The sequence below is a fragment of the Baudoinia panamericana genome (assembly GCF_000338955.1).
Source record: "Baudoinia panamericana UAMH 10762 unplaced genomic scaffold BAUCOscaffold_3, whole genome shotgun sequence".
Taxonomy (NCBI): Eukaryota; Fungi; Ascomycota; class Dothideomycetes; order Mycosphaerellales; family Teratosphaeriaceae; genus Baudoinia; species Baudoinia panamericana.
The window spans coordinates 1,043,549-1,059,801 of record NW_006911259.1 but is presented as its reverse complement, the minus strand read 5'-3'; the positions used below and the strand labels follow the sequence as shown (position 1 = coordinate 1,059,801).

At 55.3% G+C, this 16,253-nt stretch overlaps 7 protein-coding genes across 7 annotated transcripts; 1 reads left to right on the top strand and 6 right to left on the bottom strand.

Annotated features, from left to right (window-relative positions):
* Positions 1-204: 204 nt before the first annotated feature.
* On the bottom strand, positions 205-3,087 carry BAUCODRAFT_389678 (uncharacterized protein). The gene is made up of 2 exons (XM_007675908.1): positions 2,440-3,087; positions 205-2,380 (listed from the first exon to the last, which is right to left on the bottom strand). The coding sequence occupies exons 1-2, from the start codon at positions 2,654-2,656 to the stop codon at positions 669-671; spliced, it is 1,929 nt and encodes a 642-aa protein (XP_007674098.1). The 5' UTR covers positions 2,657-3,087; the 3' UTR covers positions 205-668.
* Positions 3,088-3,630: 543 nt separating this feature from the next.
* Positions 3,631-5,481, bottom strand: BAUCODRAFT_389627 (uncharacterized protein). The gene is made up of 2 exons (XM_007675907.1): positions 4,920-5,481; positions 3,631-4,862 (listed from the first exon to the last, which is right to left on the bottom strand). Exons 1-2 carry the CDS (start codon positions 5,355-5,357, stop codon positions 3,684-3,686), a joined length of 1,617 nt encoding a protein of 538 aa, XP_007674097.1. The 5' UTR covers positions 5,358-5,481; the 3' UTR covers positions 3,631-3,683.
* A 1,419-nt stretch (positions 5,482-6,900) lies between these two features.
* BAUCODRAFT_146047 (uncharacterized protein) lies at positions 6,901-7,498 on the bottom strand (the record flags this gene model as incomplete). The annotated part of the gene is made up of 2 exons (XM_007675906.1): positions 6,901-7,206; positions 7,379-7,498. 2 exons carry the CDS (start codon positions 7,496-7,498, stop codon positions 6,901-6,903), a joined length of 426 nt encoding a protein of 141 aa, XP_007674096.1.
* A 691-nt stretch (positions 7,499-8,189) lies between these two features.
* On the bottom strand, positions 8,190-9,297 carry BAUCODRAFT_64864 (uncharacterized protein; the record flags this gene model as incomplete). The annotated part of the gene is made up of 2 exons (XM_007675532.1): positions 8,190-9,045; positions 9,101-9,297. The coding sequence occupies 2 exons, from the start codon at positions 9,295-9,297 to the stop codon at positions 8,190-8,192; spliced, it is 1,053 nt and encodes a 350-aa protein (XP_007673722.1).
* A 448-nt stretch (positions 9,298-9,745) lies between these two features.
* BAUCODRAFT_389536 (uncharacterized protein) lies at positions 9,746-11,328 on the bottom strand. The gene has a single exon (XM_007675905.1). The coding sequence runs from the start codon at positions 11,187-11,189 to the stop codon at positions 9,846-9,848; it is 1,344 nt and encodes a 447-aa protein (XP_007674095.1). The 5' UTR covers positions 11,190-11,328; the 3' UTR covers positions 9,746-9,845.
* Positions 11,329-11,727: 399 nt separating this feature from the next.
* Positions 11,728-13,041, top strand: BAUCODRAFT_59256 (uncharacterized protein; the record flags this gene model as incomplete). Its single annotated transcript, XM_007675495.1, has 1 exon — positions 11,728-13,041. A coding segment is annotated over one exon (1,314 nt), but the record flags the coding sequence as incomplete, so codon positions are not given.
* Positions 13,042-13,870: 829 nt separating this feature from the next.
* On the bottom strand, positions 13,871-16,065 carry BAUCODRAFT_120350 (uncharacterized protein; the record flags this gene model as incomplete). Its single annotated transcript, XM_007675904.1, has 10 exons — positions 13,871-14,058; positions 14,112-14,184; positions 14,236-14,307; positions 14,362-14,516; positions 14,588-14,681; positions 14,735-14,775; positions 14,834-15,136; positions 15,190-15,466; positions 15,519-15,613; positions 15,666-16,065. The coding sequence occupies 10 exons, from the start codon at positions 16,063-16,065 to the stop codon at positions 13,871-13,873; spliced, it is 1,698 nt and encodes a 565-aa protein (XP_007674094.1).
* Between the last annotated feature and the right edge of the window lie 188 nt (positions 16,066-16,253).

Sequence of the window (16,253 nt, the reverse complement as noted above, 5' to 3'; positions counted from 1 at the left end):
TCGAAGGGAGCCTCTACCGACGAGTCTGATGCTGAGTCGAAAGGTGCCAGGCGTCGCTTTTTAGCGAAAGGCGAGGCCGTCGTGACGTGAGCTGCTCTGCCGCGAGCAGCTCCGAGGTTATGCCTTTTCTGGTGTCGCCCAGCGGCAAGAAGGACACCGCCCCCTGTAAATACTGGTCTTGTACGTGGTATACCAAGATTTGCCGCAGGCGAAGAGTGAAGGGGCTGAGTGCCAGGCTGAGCCAGACGCGAATTGCCCGTTTGCTGGTTGACCTTTGTAAAGAACAGTAAAATGCCTAAGGCATCAGGGCTGTTCGATGAGCGTGTGGCGGCGACGGCTCAAGTCAGGAGAACAAGAAATGTCGTGAAGAACAAAATATGATGAGAGTGTTTACCTTGGAACGATACGATTGCGAGGGTGAGATTGGGTGTAAAGAGCTTCAACGTCAGAGGATGTCGACGGATACCATGGAAAGGCTGAGTTTGGTGGCCGGAGGAACTCCGAAGCCCACATTCACATTCACACTTCACATGCACGTTGACAATGTTGACCGCCCAAGAGCCTAGGCAACAATAGCCGCGTATCGCATACACTATGCTAGCGTACAAGATGTCCTTCGGGGAAGCGCCAAGTCGTACACGTTAGCCTCTTTGCTCGACAAGGTCCATTCACTTCGATCCATTCCCGCCGCCAGAGTTCAACCAAGAGAAAGCCGAACCGCCTCCTATCGGGTTGGCTTTCGTCTTGGGCGCCGCAGCGACAGCCGCAGCGGACGCTGGCGTAGTCGCAGTCGCTGCACCCGGACTAACCGCCGCAGCGAGAGGTTGTTGTTCCCTCTTACCATCTACGAGCGCAGACTTCTGCACAGCGTTCGCATGATCCGGCCCACTGCGCCGCCGACCTTCGTCGAAGAAGCGACTTTTGCCGTCTCCCGGACTGGAGGTGGTAGCCGCGGGCGTGGAAGCAGTAGAGAAGGTGCGACTCGCGCTTTTGGGCTTGAGAACCTTGATCCCGCTCTCTTTCCGCTGATACTGCGCGTCGCGCGTCTTGCCTGCACTTGCCCAATCGAGTCCGGGTGCCTGAGACGGCGTTGTGACGGGCGTTGATCCTTCGCGCCGCCAATTGCCCCAGATTGCGGGACTACCGCCTGATCGTAAGGGTGTAGTTTGCGATGCGGTATCGGAGGGACCCTGCTCCGGTAGGTCTGACGAAGTGTTGATCAGAGCTAGAGACGGCCTCGAAGAGGTGGAAGCACGACTCGCAGGCCTTGGGTCGCTCGTGTCAGAGCCGGGGGTGCCGGCTTTCGCGGACTCGAGGTTATTCGCTTCGGCGGCGATAGCACCAGGTGGGCGATACTTGCCTGGCGGCGGACTCGCTGCCGCTGAGGAGACGGATACTGCAGATCCACCCTGTCCAAAGCCATTCAGGTAAGGCTGCTCTTTCACCGCAATAACCGCTTCTGCAGAAGCAGAGGGAGTGTGCGGTTTGCCACTACCGACGTACAGGCTGTTGAACGCACCCTCGTCCTCAGGCCGCACCAGCGGTATGCTAAGCTTACTCCGATCGTCGTCGAACAGAGTTATACTACTTGACGAGAAGAGAATATCCGCATTGTGCGCTCGAAGCACATCGCTGCCGATGAAGATTTGGATGGCCTTGCTGTGATGGTCGGACACTTGCTCCACCACCTGGAAGTTGACTGTGAGTGTCGGTAATTGCGGCGCTGGACTGCTCGATCGCGATGATGCTGGGTGCGGTACAGCTTCTGGGAAGTATACCGGCAGCTCGACCGTCTGTGTGCTGTCGCTCTCCGTAGTCCGAATGCTGGTCTCGAACCCCAGCTTCTGAATCAGCCGCACATCCAAGTATGACTTGTACGAGCCCGTACAGACAGCCGCATATAGCAAAGCATCATGCTTGAAGTTCGTATTCATCCAACAACGGATAATAGCCGGCACAGATCCGAGCAGTAGCAGACCAGGCGCAAGTGCCGGCGTATCAAGAGGTGAGCGATTCGAGTCGCCATGCCCATACGCCGTGTCGAGGTTGAGACTATTAGCCCGGCCCGAAGCAGCAGAGCGCATCGAATGCGCCGAGCTAGCGCGCCCGTCGGACTTGTGCGAAGAAGAGCGCTCGCTCATCTGCAAACCAGCACCGAAACCACTGCTGGTGCGAGACGCCAAGTCCATCGAAGGCCTCGACGAATGCGAGAAGTGGTTCTGATTAGCAGACTCATCGAAGCGGACGCTGTTGGCACGCGAGTTGGCGCCCATACCTCTTCGCGGCTCGTCCTCGGCATCGAGGTGCAAGCTGCTCATGAGGGTGTTTGCCTCGTCGTCGAAGCCGCGGAAAGCGTCAGAAGGCGGCTGTTGCAGGGGTGCTGGCAGAACGTAAGCTCACAGTCTCCTTCCCAGGGTGAGAAAGTACGGGCAAACTCACCCTGCTGCGGCGTCCCACTAAGCACGCTTGGGAATGGCGAGCTGCTACCCCATACACTCTTGACCCGCGCGTCCTCGTCTTGCCTCCGCTCAAGGCGTGCTATGCGCTCGGAGTGCTCGGCTTGCACCTGCTGTATCCGCGCCACATCGGTCTGCAGCCGCCACGTGTCGTTGTTGCTACTGTACGGAGTGAAAGATTGGCTCTGCGGGTCCATCATTCGACTCCTGCATTACCACACCACGCGCCCTACACTGCAGGGTTGTGCAGCCCAGACCAGCAGGTTGCGCTGCTTTCTGCCGTTCACAACTCCAATTGTTCCTCTCCCACACCACCTTCTCCTCCAAGCGTTACCTGCGGCGCAAGCCGCAGACTAGTGCCTTCCTTAAGCCAGGTTGTCTCGTGATGTGTTGGCCGTGGAAATGCTTGCGATGATTGACAGGTTATGGAACGGCCGAGAGCGTTACGCTGGATTGGCACGATGCTTTCCAACTGGCGACTTGGTACAGTCCGCTGGTATCAGTAAAGCAAGGACAGGGTAGCTTAACGACGAAATAATCTCCCGTTGGCGAGAGTGCAGCACTCAATAGTAGTATTATGTGATAGATCGTATGCGGTTTCGTAAGGCAAGGAAGGGGCAAAAGCGGCCCTGCAATATGGCGCTGCTCCAGGGAAGTTGTCGGACTTTTTCGCTATAGTCGATGGAACTCGGTGTGGTGCGAAGCCTCAATGGACCGTTGGTAGAGGGGGAACGTTGAATGATGGATTTGGTTCTCTACTTTCTGAAGGTGGTGATCGCTAGCGCTTCGCTTAGACATGCCGTGCCGTAGGGCTGCGGGCTGTAGTGGCGTTCTCCGCGCATGGGAAGCACGTGAGAATGTCGAACCATGTGATAGTGTCTCGGATATGAATGGGGAATCTCCCACGTAGGGAACATGCTATCGGAGCCATATGCACACATTGTCAACAAACCCCTTTCCCATACTGTCACTTCCGGAGGACCAGCGCCAGCGCTATGCGTAGGTAAAAGACATCAAGCATCGCTCTGCATCGTAAATCTTGTACATCGTCGTAGCAAACCATTTACGCTGTTGAGTTGCGCTTCTCGATGCTGTACATCCTCGACGGTCTCTCAAGCATAGCCCATCTTCCAAACGCCAGCTGCAACCGCGGTGGCAACACCCAGCACAGCGAGCCTGTCACTTATGTTAGCATCACCCCAAGCATGAGCTCACGAACATCAAGACTTACAGGACCATTGGGTGCAGGAGAACAGAAGGCGCCGGCTTCGCGGTATCAGCCTGCTTCGTGGACCCTGGCAAAGTGGCCTCCTGAGTCTCATCCTTCTCGGTTTGCTCGCCCGTAGCCTGCGCTACAGTCTCCTCGACAGCCTTTCCAACGATTGCAAGCTCCACAATCTCCTCGGCGACGCGCTCGGTCTCCGTCTCGATCTCTTTGGGGGTCATCGGCGGAGTCATCGGCGCTCTTGGTCGAGGCTCCTGCGGCTTCGTTACCATCACGACTGGCACTTCTGACGCCACTGGGCCGACTTGTTCGCCGGCGGTCTCTTTCGTGGCCGCTGGTCCCCCTTGCTCTCGCACTTGGTCAGGATCATCGTCTTCATCGTCTTCTTGCACGCTCGGTAGCGATTGGGTGCGCGATGAAGGCGAGTTGACTCTGGCGTGGTCTTTCTCGCCTTCATCAGCGTCGAGTTCAGTGCAAGACCGCTGTATGTGCTGGTAGATGCCAGCTTGGTCTGTCGGAAACTTCTCGAGGGATGGGTCGTTTGGATCTGCTTCTTCGGCCACAAGGTTTTCCTCGCTTGACCGCGTGTAATGATTCGGCTCATCGAGGTGTTCGCCTATGGCAGACGACTTGTGTCGCATGAGTGGTGCTTGTGTCTGCTCGATGGCATCTGGAGTCATAGATTCGTGTCGCAGAAGAGGACTGTCAAGATGGACATCGTCGTCATCATCCCCCTCCTCCTCCTCCTCCTCCTCCTCCTCCTCCTCCTTCTCTTCTTGCTTCTCCTGCTGGGCTTGCCTCGCGCCAGGCAGTCTATCCTCCTTGACCGGGTGCTCGGTAACTTTCGCGCTCTGGGCCGCATGTTTCAGATCCTCGTCGCCATGATCGACGTCCCACTCGTCCTGATCATCCTGGTCTCTACCCGCGGACTGTGGAAAGAAAGACTCATGCTTCATCAGCGGTGCAGGAGCAGGTGTCACCGGTCCTTGTTGCGCAAGTGTGGACGAGGTGGTCACGGTCACATCTGGCACTCTGATGAACTTCGGAGGCTCGCCAGCGGATGCCGAAGCTTCTTCGTGTGGCATGAGCGGTGCAGGTGCAGGAGTAGCCACAGTCTCCGGCTGCGCCACCGCTGTCGGTAGCTGGATGGCAGTAGGACGATCTGCCTTTGGTTGTGCATCCTGTTTTGGTGGTTCAACATCTGGCTGTGATAGATTGGCCAGTCTGGGAGTCTCTACCGGTGCTTGTGCGGGTGTTGGTGCAGCTGGCGCAGACTGCTCGAAATTTCGAGGCAACGTTACCGGTGCAGTGGCTTCGGGTTGCACAGTTGCCGGCGCCTTCAGTCGGTCATTCGGCCCTGTGCCCTTCTCGGCCAGAGCTGCTTGGACGGGTGCCGGCGCTTTCACTGTCAATAAATTGTTCTTATTGCCCATGCCGTCGTCCACGCTAGGCTTGGTATCATCCAAAGCCCACCAATCGCCCGGTCCAAGCCTGAACTTATATTGATACTCGCCTTCTTCGGCTGCAAAGGTCTGAGAGAAGCGGTACTCGCCGTCGTCCTTTTTCTCCTGTTCCATTTCCACTTCGCTCCATTGCGGGTCGCTGAGACTCGTGAAGACATAGACGGGCGGCTGCAGGCCTGGTGAGGCATACTCTACGGTAACGGGTTGCTTCATGGCCGGCACACCCGGGGTCACCGGACGGTCAGGTCGGGGTGGACCAATCCAGGAAGGACGTGTTGCGAAGTTCGGCCGTGCCGGGACAGGTGTATTAACGGCAGGTGTTGGGCTCAGTGCCGGAGGAGTAGGCTGTAGGGGAGCGGCGCTGGTAGGATCAGGTGCTGACTGTGTTGGCTTGGCAAGGTCGAGGACAGCGTCGATGGAGATCTTGGGTGCTTGGGCCTTGTACGAAGCCATCTTGTTAGTCACCGGAATAGCGTCTTGTGTAGGAGGTCTTGGTGGAAGGATAGGGAAGAGCGAGGTTTTGCTCTTGGCCTCGAATGCAGCCCTCAAGTCCTGGACCGTGAAGGTGTTCTTGGGCATGGACATTCAAGGCAAAGCAAGAATGAATGGGCAGTGAGGTGTAGGTGAACGCATGCGCGTGTTGAAGAGTGAAGCTTACCTGGGCTCAATATACGCGTGTGTATGCGTGCTCATCCGCCGCACTGGAAGGAAGGTGCTGGTCGCTGTCAAGCTACGTTCCTACCTGCTGTAAGATGAAGAGAGATCGTTAGGGAACAAAGTAAGGTATAGGAACGGGATCAGAAAGAGACAAGCATCGTGGGGTGAGAGGCAGGAATGATGGGGGTGGCAGAGTGACTGTACCTTCCCAGGCGAACCCGGGCACGAACCGAGTTCCGCAAAAGCAGGTATGCCCATGCCACGTTCGGCGAGACGGTGTGGGCGTTGAGCGCACGGCGAAGCGGTCTACAGTCATTACTCCGTCATCTCGTGCAAGATGGTCTATGGCGCAAGCGTCAAAAGACTGGTGCTGCTGCTGAAGGAGCATATTCGAATATGCTTATGCAGTCGCCATGTCGTACAAATGCCGTGCTATCGTACATGAATGTTTCCTTGCCTAAGGTATAGCACGGTCTCCAGGCGAAGGAAACCCAAGTACTTGGCGTGCTGAACGCGGCGGCTGCCGAGTTCCGGCGCATCCCGAATTCTCAACGTCCGGGACGCTCTTCTGCCCTCTCGTACCTAAGGTATGCTGCCCCTGATTCCACCCTCAATACGGCAATGAACTCGTCAATCATGCACTGTTGTTGTGAGACGCCCGGTGCAAGCTCTACAGACCAGTGTTTGTGTAGATCCCATTGCCTGGCTTACAGCTGGGACGTGGAGGGGAGACTAGCCCGTGAATGTGGTGTGATTACAGAGCTTCGAAAACTGTACGGCGTGCGTGCAGTAATGTGTGCGAAGCCAGCAAAGTATGTGCTCGTAGCTCAACGTACACACGAACGACAACGATCATATTTCTAGCGAGTGGACGCATACATATCCGGCCTCCTTATGTGTGACGAGTTTAGAGCATGAAGCAGATTCCGTAAAGCATCTAGTACCAACTAGGTCCGCCAGAACGAGGCTCGACTTTCTATTCACATACATGTCACTCCAGCCGTCAATGCCGAACCACGCCGATACCACTAAACCGCGAGGCGGTCTGTCTCATCACCGCTCCAAGACGTGCTAAAGCATTCCGCCGACCTTTCCAACATCATGACCTGACAAGGTACCGAATACCTCTCCTTGGCTTTAGCACAGGCGCTTCCTCCTCTTCCCAGTCATCCTGCACAGTCCCGGCTCGGCGAGCTGGCATCGACCTCGCTATGGCGTCCTTCACCCGCGTCAGGAGGCCTAGCTGATTCATCCGTTTCCGTTGTTGTTCCCGCCAACGACTTCGTTCCCGCATCGTGCGCTCATCAGTGGTGAACTGAAACTCGTCGACGTCCACCTCCCGGTCGCGATTGACGGCCCATGCCGGCGACGCTTCTCGTATGTGGTGCGTTGCGTGTATCTGAGCCTGTCAGACGAGCATGTCAGCACCAGGTCCACACTTTATCACAGCGCAGTCTACAAGAAATGACTTATAAGACTGCTTTCCGCTCCAGAGCGAGGACAACGCATACCCTCCGGACCAAGTCCTGGATCCAGGCGGAGACGTAGCAGCTTAGTGCTGTTACCAAACTACATACCTCTGACTGGCCTTGTGACCATCGACGCTCAACTTCAAAGAAGTTGGCCGGAAGAGGCTTGGCCTGAATGTTACTGGTAAAGATCGTGGCCAGCAGCAGTACGCCGATGCTGAGTTGCATGTTTGTAGAGTATGTTGGCTAGTCTTATGCGAGAATGGCGGTAATGATCCAAATTCTTGATACTGTAGTGATGACCAGGCGGTAACTAAAGAAGTGGACTGGGCTGGTGGGAGATGGTGTAGCGAGTGCAGAGACCATGGTGGCATACTTATTGCAGAACTAACGTGTTCGCCGTATGCGAGGGACTCCTGCCACACCTATCAGCACCATAGTATTGGGCCGGTTGTGTGAGGTGCAGATAGAGTCCAGAGTGCGTACTACATCCTACCTGCATACAGCGGAGCACAAGTTGGCCACTCAACGTTGGACCTAGGCTTGAAACCAGTCAGGAGAGGCTGAATGGCACGCGCGCTGGAGGTATGTGGTAGTGCATGCATATAGTGCTTGCATGAAGAATGTACAGTGGAATCGATCGAAGCAAGGGACATAGGCGGATATAGGCAGCTTCGCCGAAAGAGTAGTGAACCGACCGGAGGAGTCCTCCAGTGACATCCAATTGTCCAGCTAGTACGTATCTATGAGTGTGTGTGACTACGCGGCTCGCCGGCCAACAATGGGGTATCTCTGACGCTATTCGTTCCTGCCGCGTGTGCGCCTTCGTACACCCCACCTGCCAGACCACGAGTTTTGATGCTCCTTACTCCTGCTGCAAAGTAAGGTAATGTCAATTCATAGACCTCAATATACTCCCTCAAGACAGCTTCCGCCCACCAAAGCTGCCAAGCTGACCGAACGGCGCGCCAAAGTTGACGCTTGGCTTCTTCTTCAACCTCACGCCATTCACTTCATGTGATGGTGGAGGCGGCGCGGGGGCTCCTGTCGGTGACACGGCAGCCGATGCTGTCAAGCTTCCTGGTTGCGATGAGCTTTCCTTGAGCGACTCTTGCGTCGTTAGCTCTACGGTAGGCGACACCATGCCCGGACTTGGCTGGGCGAAAATGGTAGGCCTGCAGTCTTCCGGACTTTGGGCCACTTGTTCGAGCCTCTTAGACAACACTTCTAGTGTAAAGTTGCCATCTTCCGGCTTGTTTGGCAGCTCTGGCATGCTCAGGGGTCCTGTAAGCGGGACGTCTTCCTCCTCGTCATTACTCTGGACGAGGTAGGTGTTGATATGTGTGTTATGCCGCGTGGGCGTGTCCTCCATGCCGTCCATCAACATGCTTTGCGGTGGTGGAGTCGGTGGCCTGGGTGCTTTGAGCGGAGTGTGACCAGCCAACACAAGATTGCTCGCTGGAGGCGGTGACAGTACTTTCGAAGTACTAGGTGGCGAGATTGGAATCTCTTCGACTTTAATGTCATCGTCGAAGGATATGTTGCTCTCTCTTTGCGATCTGCTTGACCGCTCTGGGTTTGGCACGGCTGGGCGGCCTGGCAAATCGATGGAAGATGGTGCGCCGTCACGCCTAGTTGACAGCGGCGGTAGGTTTTCATCCTCCGCAATGACGGGCAGTCGTGAAGCATTGCTCACAGCTCTGGCTTGTGGAGAAATGATGTGGCTGCTCGTACTTGCTCCGCTCAATGGTGACAGAATGGGTGATTTGGCAGGGCTGTGGCGCAAGTCAGCGGGTTGGCCTGACACCATAGTTCTCACGACTTGCGTACCTATAGTGATCTCTGGTTTTTAACAACAACTTCTCCAGGCTTGCAATGCGTTGATACAGTCGATCTTTCTCCAGGCTCCATACCTGCCGCTCCGCTGCGAAAGCCTCGTGGAGCAACTGGATAGCATTGCTCTGCTGGTCGACAATCACCTGAAGACCTTGCTCGCTATCCGGGGCTTGAGGACTTGTCAGACCCATCGTCAATCGTGCTGGTTGTGGACCGTGGTTGTCGTGTGCGCGTGACGGCAGATATAGAGGAGCGAGAGAATCATTAGAGGACTGGGCGAACGCAAGAGGTGGACTCTTCCGCCGTTGGGCCGACGCAGGCGGAGAGACCATGATCTCGGAGGAGAAGGAGAAGGCGTCCATTGTTGGCAAACGCAAACCGCAGGAGAGAGTTGCTACCGACGTTGCTGCCCGGAAGAAGGGGCTGCATCTGCAGCGAGGGATGAGAGGTTGTCAGCGCAGGTGGAGAAGAAACCGTGGAAAGCCCGCACAGCACCAGTGAAACCCGAACGAATCATCGTCATCTTGGATCGGTCAAGGGGTTACAAGGGGGATCCTTGTAACGGGCACCTTGCGAGAGCCAGAGCCTCGGGCCGCCGCCACAAAGATCGGCAGGAACGGAGCATCCACAGAAACGGGTGTAACGCTCGGGAAGCTTTCTGGAAGGAGAGGGGATGGAAGTCATTCGGATAGCAATCGTTGTGACCCTAACCCGGACAGATGGTATCGGTGTATACAATTCAGATATAAGACACTTTAACGGCCATGCCCGCCGTCTTCTTAACCTTCACCCAACCTTGCTCCAACGCTCGCTGGACCCTCAATCGCAAGTCGCGCCGAGAGATTAGGATGATGAAGGCCGCCATAAACATCAGCGTGCGGAATAAAGCGAATGAGCTACCGGTCATGCTTCGACTCGCCTGCAGCACCATCTGCTGCAAGCTGTTTAGAGCTGAAGACGCTCGGCGGTAAAGGCCTGGTGGCGGTGACGGCGCCTTCCTCGGCGCTTTTGCGGCAGCCCGAGAGGCGGACTTGGTGTGCTGGCCGTTCGCTGTTGGCTTTGCGGTCGTGCTGCTTGTTGCCGAGTTTGCCTTCGACTTCTCGTTGTCTGTGAGTGTCGCTTTAGTCCGCTCGCTTTCCTGAGCCTTCCGCTTCTCTTCTTGCTGGCGAGCCTCCTCCGCCTTTCGCGCATCCTCCTCTTGTCTCTGTTCTTCCATTTCCCGCTCGCGCTGCTCGGACAAATCACGCTCTCTTTGCGCTGTTCCGTCTTTCTCTTCTCTCAGGCTCTGCAGGGCGGTTAAGAATGCCTCCCTCCGCTCATCGTCAAGCGAGTCACTCATCTCAATAAACTCCTTCGCATAGCTCCACTCGCCGTTTGCAGGCAGGACATGTAGCGCATACAGCTCCAAGAGCTTTAGCCTGGTAGCAAGGCCTTTGGGTGTCGAGGAAGCACCGTTGGGTACGGGACTCTTCGTCCCATCTGCGAAACTGACGTGCGATCCGGGGCCAACGGCGTCGCAGGTAGCGAGCCATGACTCCAAACGCTGCTGGTTCAGCTTCTGCGTCGCCATGTGTCCAAGTAGCAGTGTTGCCAAGTTGAGGACGACGTCTGCGTCTACCTCACCCTCCACACCACCATAACCAGCTTGCACAATCTCCTCCCAAACACTGCCTTCCCTAGCTTTGTTCGCAAGCTCACGCCATCTCGTCGAGCCGAAAGTGAGCTTGCCCTCTTCCGGACCCAGCTCAATGATCGCGTGTAGCAAACTCAGATAGAAGACCCACACTTTCGTCCTCGTGCCCTTAGAGCTTTGCGCTACAGGCGCAGCTGCTTGCCCGTTCTGCTGTGCTTCGCCATTGCCGTCGCCACTACGATGCGAGAGTGATGGGATGCTAATGATCAGTTCGAGCGTTTCTAATGCCTCCTTAAAGCGCTTGGTGAGATACAGCTGTGTAGCTTCCTTATATGTCCGGACGATGAGCGAATTGGTGGACCGGGAGCGGGAGAGGCTGGAGAGTGACGAGGACAGATATTGGCTGTCGAGCGCATCCTGGTAGGTCAAGGTCTCCGTTGCGGCAGCCATGGCAGTAAGGGTTCACGACCATGTAAGTAGGGATGAAGACCGCAGGCTGCTGGTTGATGGCTGGGATCGTACGGTCAATGCCGAGGTTCGCCGCGTGATCGGGCTGCATGCACTATGCCGATGACGAGCAGCACGCGACGCAACGTTCGCTACGCATCAGCAACGCCTTTGCAAACGGCTTCCCAGAGCACTCCTATCCATTGGAGAAGAGCGAGTGCTACCAGCTTGCGGCCTCGTCGTTGCAAAGCCCGATGCAGTGGCGGCATTAAACCCTCGGATGCCTACTGCTTCACGATCTGCTCACCAGAGGCGACTACTACATACTCCTTTGTATGGCACACGTGTGTCACGGCTAGCAGCACACAGGAAAATTCTGCAGCGTTGCGTTGGTCAGGTGAGGCAGGTCCACATCTCTTCACTTGGTCCTTCTCTTTCCACACTCGTGCAGGTTCTACCTACTTTTCTCCGGAGCTTCTTCAAACCAACACCAGCACCGTCTTCTCACGCGGTGGGCCGGCGAAGTGTTAATGGGCGCAACATGGATGTGCACAACGTCTCCTTCTATCCGCTCCTGCTTGATATTCTGACCGACATATCCGAAGCTCATTTTGTGGCCGTTGACCTCGAGCTCTCCGGTGTGCCTACGAAGCGAGTACGCAGGGAAGTTGGCAAGCCGAGCCTGCAAGAGCGCTACCTAGAGACCAAAGAGGCTGCCGAGCGGTACCAGATACTGCAGTTCGGTTTCACCTGCGTCCATCAGGATGTGGCGAACAACAAGTACATCCTCAAACCGTACAACGTCGATCTCAGCCCCCTCATCCAAGAGCGTGGTCTGGAAGTCGAGCGCATCTTCTCCTTCCAATCTGGGGCCGTAGACTTCCTGCTCAAAGTCGGCTTCGACATAAGCCGACCATTTTACCACGGCGTGCCTTATATCTCTCGCGATGAGTCACGGGAGGCTCGCGAGATGCACGCTAAGCGGCAAGATAAGTCTGCAATGGCTGACATTCAGATCAAGCCTACTGAAACCGAGTCGCTGGCCTTCCTAGACCGCGTCAGGTCGGAAATCAACGGCTGGCTGCAGTCTAGCAACACTGCGAAAGACGACTACATCAATATCAACCCAATAGGTGCCGAAGGAGGTAACGAAGACGGCGCTGCTTCCGACGGGCTTAGTCGGTTTGAGAAGCGCCTCGTCCATCAATTGGTACGCGCAGAATATCCGGACCTCGTATCTCTGGGCAAAGCCGGCTTCGTCCAGGTCGTACGCTTCAACAAAGAGCGCGAAGACAAGGTCGCGGCAGATCGAAAACGCGAGCTTAACGAGCGGATCAACCGTCAGAAAGGCTTCCGGTGGGTTGTCGAGGCTCTTTTGGGCAGCGACATTACGCGATTAGATCTCCGCGAATGCGCTAGGGATCCAGTCACTGGCGAGCAGGTCTTCGCCGACATGGACGAGTTCTCCGCTCAGTTCCACCGCGCTCAGACTCTTCTGCGTGGCAATCCGCGCGTCATTGTAGGCCACAACTGCTTTCTCGACCTGGTATACATCTATCGCACCTTCATCGGACAGTTACCTGACAGCGTTGAGGCTTTTCAGCGTAAATTGCACGGTCTCTGGCCTACCATCATCGACACGAAGTACATGTCTACCCACAATTGCGGCGATATCAGCCCAGTCTCATCGCTCGAGCAGATCGCTGCTCAGCTTAGCGCAGAGAGCGTACCGAAGATCGAAGTTGATCCACAGCACGACAAGTACGAAGCCGTAGAAGCATTCCATGAGGCCGGCTATGACAGCTTTCTGACCGCTCAGATCGCTGTAAAGTTGTCAAGCAAGCTTGAGCGCGAAGGTGCGTACGTGGAAGTGCCAGAGATGGCATCGAAAACGGCATCCCAACCTGCTGTGCGTTCAGGAGGCTTCAAATCGAACGGTCACTCGCCAAGAAAAGGCACTTCAGCATATATCATGGACAAGCTCAAGTCCCTGAACGTAACGATGCCCACGGAGTCAACCGATACTGCGTCGAAGGTTGTGAACGGCGTAGATAGCGTCGTAGATACCGGCGATCAAGAGGCCGGCTTCACACCGTCTATCGTTGGCGCAGCATGGAAGCGGCGTGGCGATCCAACGGTCGCAACCAAGAGCGATCCGACGAACCCGTTCACGTACGACCCCACGAATCTGAAGCACAGATACCACGACCCAGCGTCCGATTTGACGGTTGCGGGCGGCGTGCCAAGTTTTCAGAGCGATTTCTGGCGCGTCCACGGCAACAAGCTGAGAGTCTTCGGAACGGAAGAAAGCGTTTGTAAACTGGACGGAGGCGATGGTCGATTTGGCAGCGATGAAGAAGGCGAAGGGCAGGGTGGCGTGGAGGTTGGGTGTCCGTGAGCGACCGTACCTCTACCACAAGGGTCTGCGGTTGAGGTTGGTCAGCTTGCCGAGTGCCCGGTAAGCATGGTAAGAAGACGTGGCAGGCCTATAGATGAGCGGGTGAAAGCCATCCTGCCATCCCAGTCGGGACAAAGAGCGTCCTCTTCAAATGGTCTAGAAAGTTTCTATGTCTATGCTACATTGCCCCAAGGTTGTGAATGAGGACTGCCAACACCACAATGGGAACCCTTTATCGCTCTATCATCTATTCGCTCGTGACGCAGCAGAAAGACATCGTCTGGTCTCAATAAGTGTCGGCAAATCTGCTCTTTGCTCGCAGTGTCGGACCGTAGTGCCACAGCGCGACGAGCGGGATTAAGCAGCCTGCGCATATCCCTCCTACAACACTGACGCCACGCCCAATACCCAGGTTCGCGTAGAGCGGTAGGGACCAATGGATTGCGCAGCACGCGATGACGCTACGGAGGAGATCTGGGTCGACATCAGTAGGTGGATTTGGTGAACATACAGTATGCAATGCTTACTGTTACCAGCAAAGATGCTCGCGGCATATCGCGGATAGCTTGTAGGAAGGTAGACAAAGATCACTTGGATGAGCTACGACACAGTTAGACTGCGTTTGATGTTGTAAATGGAAGCCGAACTTACGACGAAAGATGTTGATGCGAAAATCAAGACGCCAAGCGTAGGTACAGCCCAGTTGATGCCTGGGCGGGCAGTCTGATCAGAGTAGTCAGTATCGCAGTATTCGTCGCATGGACTTTCTTTCCTTACCCAGCCGAACAAGAACAGCCCAATGGGCAGCAGCGAGGCCGAAACAAGGCCCGGTACGAGACGGTATTCTGGATGTCCGATTCCGTTCTTTTTGGTGTATGGTTCGTAAATGAAGTAGACGAGCGCAATGTACAAGAAAGCTGCAAGAGCGGCTCCTACAAGGCGGATAGTGGAAACGTTAGCGAGGTCTTGACAGCAGTGAGGCTCATGCGCATCAATCACGCACCAATGCCGATGGTCAGGAAGACAATGCTCATGGACTGTATGGAGAAGCCGTAGACTTCGAGATAAGCAACCGGGAATGCTTCGAAGAACGAGTACTGTTAACAAAGTCAGCCACTAAGCACATCTCACGCATGCTGCTGAACCTTACATAAATGCCGTAAATTAAGCCAATGTAAAGATGGATAAAGCCTACAAAGCCGTCAGTAACAGTATCAGTAGCCACTAACGCCACTGACGCTCCACTTACCGATGGCGGGATCAAGCAGTGGGATCTTGAACGGCATGATGATGTACTTATTGCTGATAAGTTGCCACGTCAAGTGACCGTCGCGCTTCTCCGTCTCTGACAGTAAATCATCGCGGCCCGTAATTCTTCGCAGACGTTGAGCTCGTCGAAGCAGGATTGTTTCGGGATTCGTCTCCGGCAAGAGGAAGAACATCAAGATGAACGTAACTCCAGAGATGATGAGAGTCTCATACATGGACCATCGCCACGTGCGCTCCTCGATAGCGAAAACGCTCATCACCGGACCAAGAGCCGGTCCGCTGTCTGCACCGCTGTCAGTATAACTTTGTGGACGTAGCCGGATGTAGTAGACTTACAGCCAGCACATGCCCACATCGCCATGCCATAGGGCACCGCCCAGAAGTGGAAGATGTCACCAGCTGATGCTCCTCCTGTAGCCAGCACGGGCCCGCCAAAGAAGCCTTGGAAAAAGCGACAGACCACCAGCCCCGGATAGTTCGTTACAGTCGCGCAAGGAATGGTCATGATGAAAAACATCGCGAAGGAGACGATGTACGGCGTGTTTCTACCCAGCATAGGTACCTCGCTGAGAGGTGCAAATATCATGGGTCCACAACCATATCCGAGGACATACTGGCAGCTTGTCAGCAGACAGTCAGCCAGAAGAAGCCCGCTGTATCACTACCATTGACAGGACCAGTAACGAGGCTTGTGGTGAGACACCCCATTGTGTTCGGAAGGTGAACTCTGCTGGGGTAATGATCGAGGAGCAGCTGTAGACTTGACTTTATCAGTGACAGAACGGTCGACGTTCGATGTCGAACGCACTTACTGGCGAAGGTTAGGAGACAGATGAGAAGGAACGAAGAAGCTTTGCGTTGTGTCGTCCAGTTCTGAGGGTTCTCAGGGTCGGTGTCGCTGTACCACGTCACTGTGTCGGCCTTTAGAGACTCTCCATCATGATGATGATGTGCAGATGCTACAGCAGTCGAGTCTGGCAAAACATCGTCGATGTTGCTCCCTTTTTCTACATCTGTTGGATCCTTCTCCAGGTCTTCTTGGTCAAGATCAATTTGACTTTGATTCGTGCTAACAGCTCCGGAGGGAGCTGTGTTGCGTAGATGTTTGGAGACGTCAAAGTTCGGTTCCTCCTCGGGATACTTCAATATCGAGTCACCTGTGAAGTAGCGGAGCGCCTGCCCAAACGGCGTATCACGCAAGATAGCAGACATTATGGGATTTCGATGTTGTAAATGGGAAATGCAACGGCGAACGATCGAAAGCGGTGCTTCGTGTAACGACAGTGCTATCGTAAACATATAGGGGAGTTTCGGTGTTAAGAGTAAGCCCGATGTGGAAGCTTAGCCCGTCGTTGAGAGAGTTGTGTTTCTAAGCTATTGTACGAGGTGACTGCATGAGG